This window comes from Engystomops pustulosus, chromosome 2 (assembly GCF_040894005.1).
Source record: "Engystomops pustulosus chromosome 2, aEngPut4.maternal, whole genome shotgun sequence".
NCBI classification, from domain to species: Eukaryota; Metazoa; Chordata; class Amphibia; order Anura; family Leptodactylidae; genus Engystomops; species Engystomops pustulosus.
In genome coordinates this window covers 107,132,843-107,139,551 of record NC_092412.1, presented here as the reverse complement: position 1 = coordinate 107,139,551, position 6,709 = coordinate 107,132,843, and the positions used below count along the sequence as shown (strand labels likewise).

The window sequence follows — 6,709 nt, the reverse complement described above, 5'->3', positions numbered from 1 at the left end:
ATCAAATTCTGGTATGGACAATTCAATCACAAATTTCGCTAGACTGGTCCTGAGTGACTCCAGGAACTAACGCTCGATATTCACGTTTGCCATGTTGGCACTTTACAATAAGCAAGTAGGTTTTGGGTAACAATTTTAGCACTTGGTTTCTAAAAGGTTCTCCATCACTTCTCTATAAATGAACCTATTTCTATTTACATGCAAAGACACAATTATTACTGATGGATCTGTGAATCAAATATTCTGTTTTCTCTTATTAATTGTGGAAGATAATTATTATCTGCTTGTTCTGATACAGAAATATATATGGATGAGGGAACTTTTATAGAGTTTACCCAACACAAATCCTGCATAGTTGGGTCATTGTTGTGTTGTGGATTCCTACAGGAAAGATAAATGGGTTGTTCACATAGCAACGTCTGAAAAGCCTGGAAAATCTGGGGTGATCAGGTACATTATTCCACACCATGATTATATTTAATGAAAGAATGCTGCATTCGCACATTAACCTTTTCTCCACTGAGCAGAACCTCACTCCTTCATCCTGCATTACCTCCCAGGCATCCTCCGCAGTGGAGAGGTTAACACCATCACTTAGTGCGCTGGCATTCAAGTGTATAAAACACTGAACACAAAGGTCTTATTCATCAGCTGCACTCCTGCTAGGAATAAAATGTGGGAAAGATTTCGCTCACACACAGAATCAACACGGTGGTTTCAAGGCTAGAAAAATAAGACAGGATCACATTGCTGACCAAAGTGTTTAGTTTATAGAGATGGAAAGACAATAGTGCAAATCAGGCATTGATGCTTCTCACCAAAGTAACAATAAAGGATATCAATTTGTACTGGTTATAAAATCAGCCACATTATTACAATAAACAATAGGCATTAACCCACAAAGCATTGACAGTATCCATTGTTTACAAGTACCTGCAAATGTGACAAACTAGAAACCCCCACACAGCCACCTACAGGATGCCATAACACCAGGGCAGTGCTTTTTCTTTTCCTAAGCTGCAGTATAATACATATCATCAGTCTAAAGTCAGAGATCTTTATTCAATTACTCCAATATCACAAAATAAAAATCTGTATATTTTAATTAAAATATGGTACCATTTTACACCGGTCTACATGCCTCAATTGAAATACTAACAGTAAACCATGAAAACCATATCTGATGCTGCAGTCATAGGACCTTCCAGCTGTCCCTAGAATAACTCACACTACATGATTTGGTACATGATCAGGGTATGACTGTGAGACCTGTATACACAGGGCTTGTTTGTAGTCTGTAACCACAAAGACATATTGGGCTGCATGGAAACTGTACACAAAAAATAGTACTATTCCTTAGGATAAGACTATTTGGAAATACCGGCAGTTCCCTAGTTACGTACAAGATAGGCTCTTTAGGTTTGTACTGTACTGTTACAAACCTGTTACTGTACTGTATTTGTACTCACAAATACAGCTAGCAACAGGTTCCCATAGAGTCCTAGTAACTGACACCCTTATTTTAGCTAAAAATGGTTTATCTATTCCTTCCCATGCATTATGCCTCTTCACTATTCAGCAGTTTTTGTCATGTTACCACCGTCATCTAAGGTTCTATACACTTTCCATTTGGAAAATGTACCCCATGTATGTATCTGATCAAATGAAATCACAGTAAGCCTCCATGGACTTCTACTCCTCTCTATCCTCCATGGTGACATGCCTTGATTTCATGTAATCAGATAGACACATAGGGTATCTTAGATTACATTATTTTGGTCACATAACATGAATGTAACACAAGGCACTGTTTAAAAAAATAGAAACAATATTTCCAAGTAAATATAGCTTTACATGTCTGTATATTGGCAGACAGTTCCTAAGTACAAGGAGGTATGGCAGTGATTTGAAATGACACAGAGCTGTCAGTCAAATTAAGGGAAAGTGGTTCACTGGCATCCTGGGCAAGGAGAAGAATAAAACCCAAGAGATAGGAGTCAAGAAGACTCATTTGCATAACAGAAAACAGGCTGTAATAAAGGGAGTGTCTCACTGGTAGCTAATTTTAGGCGATTTTGGGAGGACTTGTAATCCTTTACCAGCAGACATTGTTGGTTTGGGGGTTAAAATTCTGGTGACAGGTCTTCTTTAAGTTGAATTTGTATGCAAGTCTGAACTGGCATATTTTATAAGTGTAACTCCAGGCCAATTTTTTTTTTTGTCCCTGCGACAACTGGATTTTCAAAATGTTGTGTTGTCGTGGGAACAAGGATTATCAATAAAACATTACAGACACCATACAGCTAATCATTGCAGTCTGGGACTAAAGTAAAGCATTCAGAGAGCTTCTCCAGAGGGCACAGCGGGCAGAGAGGTCCGTCTGTAACTAGGGGGTGTCTAAGTCGGGTGTCCTTAAGTCAGGGACCGCCTGTGTGTATTGATTTTAGATATGCAGTATACAAATTTGGACTAGTCACATTTTAACAAAGTAGATCTTTATCTATCCGCTCTCTTTGTAAACTAAATGCAATATTTGAACTTTGCCTTGGCCAGGGTCACACATCTGTTTACAGCGCAATGTGTATGCCACCCTCCAACAGGGAACACGTATAAATAGAAGCTGTAGGTCATGTTCACAAGTAATGGAATGGATATTTAGTTTCCCCTGAAAATCTGTACACAGAGCACCTTGCATTCAAATGAATGGGATTTTGTGTGTTTCTCATTGGTGATTTTAAGACCAATTTAAAATATGTGACCGACAGCTAAATAATTCACAATAAACCATTTACTGACCATATAATGGTAGTGTTATGAGGACATTGTGGTACAGTATGTAAACATAAATCATATTGATAGAACATATAACATTATTTAAAAAAATTGAATGAGGAATTCAGAGGAGACCTGTCACTTGCTTTGGTGCAACTAAACATCCAGTCATTATGCAACCAGGATCTAGCGTTCTACCCGTATGTTCACACTTTTTTGGGGAAAAAGTTAGGGGTTTGCCTAATGAATGCAATGGAAATCAGACAAGTTTTTTCAGCTACATAACAAAAAATAATTCATATTCTATCTTTTAGAAATCCTATACTATACATGTATAACAGGAGGGAAAAAGTCACCTGAATGATCCAAAATCAGTGCCAACATCTACATGAAAAACAAGCTGACTGCTGAGAAAGATTTAGTGTACCTGCCCAAGACCGTTGTTTTTCATAAGGTGCTGTATACCTAGTACACATCCTCATGTATTTCTATGGACTCACACACAGACATGGTTTCTGTAGCCCTGTGTATGAGCCAAATACCTGAGCAGCAAAATCTCAGAGCAGGTCCTATTCCTGCCTATGTTTGCAGCTTGGACAGTCTTTATTGTGGTCATTGACATGTGAGCGACCTTTCACACCAATGACGCGGGCTACAAACAACAGACCACTGGCCTGTTTGTGGCCTAAGAGCACCACTGGGTCATGGGCGTGTAGCCTAAAAAGGATATTTTTCTGTCTGTGAAAAAATGTGAATATTGCCCCTATAAAATCCAGCTGTTTCGGGATCTGTTAGAAACACACTGGAGATATCGGGCTCTCATTGTCAGCAGTATTAGTCCCATGAGTGTGTCTCATATAAACACAAGGACAGTAAACCTTACTTATGTGTAGTGAAGCAATGGGCCTTATATGTGTAATGGATGAGAATTAGGTCTTTGCTGGGGGTTTAGTGGCCACAAAGCTAGTGTCTCTTTTAAACTGTTACGTAGATGACATTGCATGCAAATACTTACATGACCATATCAGCAAATACCAATACAAGTATCCCAATATGTAAATTAACCTTTACACTATACCTAGGATTCATGGGATATTCCTATTTCAGCCACCAGCTCTGAACAGCCTAAAGACCTATGCTACTGTGTTTGTATAAAATCCCATTTACTTCTGTGGGAGTTACAGAAACAGCATTGCCCAGTCCCTGGTTGGGTAAGTACTATGCACCATGGAGGAAACTTTAAACACATATTTCCAAGTCGGCTATGATTGGGGAATACTGTTCAAACGTCATCCTCTTCGCTTCTCATTTGTGCCACTTCTGCGTCACCCTGGTCCTTGACATCTAGACACGCTGCAGCAATGTGAGACCTTTCACCTCTCCTCCGGATCAAGTTTTATAAAGAAAGAGAATACAGGTGGTAGAAATGATGCTCCGCACCTATGATACTCATTTCTAGTAGCTTATGGAATGTTACATTTACAATAAGTGCTATGTGTGATGGCTCATCACTGGGTTACATCTGGGCACTTGACATTAGAAGTACAAAAATAGAGGCATAATCTTTTCTACATAAGGTTTTGGTGCATTATTTCCTAGAAGTGCTGGGCCTCCACATGACAGGTAGCTTATTGTACCATACCCTCCACCTCACCAGCATCACATGGCACATAGCTGTCATACAATGCTGCTAGCTAATTTGGCTGGTTATACATTAAATGTCACATATCACTTACAAAAATGTGCAACACAATTGTATATAAAATGTTAGTCAATAAAAATACAAAGTACACAATCTGTCTATGAACCAATCGGATTCCTGCTCTCACTGGACCTATACAGGTGTTGGATGGATCAGTACAAACAGTTCAGTTACTTTGTTGCCCTTAGGGATCATTTAGACTCATTCTACCATTGTGAAAGCTGTTCTAGAAAGATTAAAGCTAATGGTAAGGATGGCACACAGGACATACATCATACATGGCAGCTTCTCCTGGTGGATGTAAAGGTGGCTATGCCAGGGCAGGTGCCATCACCCACATATCTGGAAGGTTCCTGCAAGCCACAAGTACACAAAGACCAGTCCCTCCTGGCTGCTAACAGGGAGCAATAGACGGTATCCAGTGTCCATCAAATCACTGTCACCCAAACACATTGGACTTTGGTCGATGCTTCATGGGGCTCTTTAGGATTCTGTCCTCCTCGTCGTCGGGGTCTCTGGCAGTCAGGTTACTGTGGATAATCTGCGTCCTGAACCTGATTTTGTTGAGTCGGGGTCTCCCCCTGCTGCCCCCGGAGCCCTTCCTGCTGATGTCCCCTCTGCAGCGCCCCCCAGCGTCCTGCTCGTCCTCGGGGAGCTGTGAGAGCCGGTGCACGATGAGCTGTGAGGGCAGCACCCTGGAGAGCCGCCAGCGGCCCGGGCCCGAACTGCCCCCGTCCTCCCCCTCGTCCTGTACGGCGGAGGAAGCGCCCACCAGCGCCTGCACATCGCGGGCAGTGTCCGGGCTCAGGTACTGCCAGGCTTTGCGCCCGCTGTAGTCTCTGATGTCCAGCTCCGCATCGTACGCCCCGACCAGCAGTTTGATGACGTCCAGGTGTCCGTGCATGGCAGCCAGGTGCAGGGCGGTGTAGCCCCCGGAGGCCCGGGCGTTGATGTTGACGGGCACCCTGTGCTGCCGGGCGTGGGTGAGCAGCGCCGCCAGGAGCTCATGCTGCCCGTGCTTGGCCGCCCAGTGCAGGCACGAGAAGCCGGTGATGAAGTCCCGGCGGGTGATGAGTCCGGGCTCGGAGAGGAGCAGCTCCTGCAGGCTGTCCCAGCGCGCCCGGCACGAGCTCAGCATCCACGCGTGCTCCAGGGGCTCCAGCGCGGCCGAGCCCGACACAGAGCCCCCCGCCGCCTCCTCCTCCTCATTGCCGGACACGGACGACGAGCTGTGCAGGGATGAGCTGTCCGAGTCCCGCAGCCCGGCCCGGAGCAGCAGCCCTCCCCGGCGCAGCTGTGGCGACACCGGCTCCCGCATGCCCCTGCGGCTGTTCCGCGGCGTCCTGCCGCTCAGGGGGAACACATCAGGGGGCTGCTCCCCGCCATCCCCCGGCTCCTCGGTCACGGAGATGCTGGGAGGCGCGTCGTACCCGGGGGAGCCCCTGCTCTCTGGGGACTCGGGCCCGGAGTCTGCCTGTTGCTTCTCCGGTGTCTCATGGCTGGGCTCCGGTGTAGCGGCCGCATCCTCCCCGCTGCCGGCATCCTGACTGCTGTGCTGTGGTTCCGGGGCGCTCTCCTCCACCGCTCTCCGGTACTTCTTCCGCAGACACACGTACTTGGCCCCGTCCTCCTCCCGCACGCTCGCCACCTCGTTTACGGTGTCTTTGAAGAGTTGTCGGATGGCGGCTCGGGCTTCTCCAGGAGGCGCCGCGGTCAGCAGCGGCCGGAAATGCTCCAGGAGCTGTTGGTTGGACACTCGGCCACCTCTCTCGCTCAAGAAGCGGACGACCGTATCGCGGCTGATGTCGCTCATGACTGCCCGCTGCTCGCACAGGTGGCGGGGGACATGTCACTGCGGCTCCTCCCTTCTGGGAGGCTCGGCGGGGGCGGCCGTGTCAGGACCGCTACGGAAGACAACGACACGCGCCACTCCTAGCAACCGCCGTGGCTCTCCTCTTCTGAACCACTGGAGGTGAGCAGTGCGCTCCAGCCTGGTACCCAAAGCGGACTGTACCATCTCACACAGAGCGTGAGAAAGGGGGAATGTCACTAGTGATGGCCAAGCTGCTCTGTATTAACTTATGCGAGCGATCATGAGACTCCCCCCAGCGGCGGATGCTAGTGGCTGAATCTGAGCTGTACAAACACAGAGCTGGATTAACCTCAACTGCGGCGCGTGACAGGCTGCGGACATAGCCAAAAACCTGCAGTGACCAGTAGAAAGCCGAATAACCG

At 46.5% G+C, this 6,709-nt stretch overlaps 1 protein-coding gene across 1 annotated transcript; it reads right to left on the bottom strand.

The window, feature by feature from the left end:
- Positions 1 to 747: 747 nt before the first annotated feature.
- SOWAHC (sosondowah ankyrin repeat domain family member C) lies at positions 748 to 6,503 on the bottom strand. Its single transcript, XM_072135899.1, has one exon. It carries the CDS (start codon positions 6,285 to 6,287, stop codon positions 4,914 to 4,916), a length of 1,374 nt encoding a protein of 457 aa, XP_071992000.1. The 5' UTR covers positions 6,288 to 6,503; the 3' UTR covers positions 748 to 4,913.
- Positions 6,504 to 6,709: the final 206 nt, after the last annotated feature.

What these genes read in the sequence shown, in the direction of transcription:
- SOWAHC (XM_072135899.1), bottom strand. Translation starts at nt 6,287, where the DNA reads ATGAGCGACATCAGCCGCGATACGGTCGTCCGCTTCTTGAGCGAGAGA.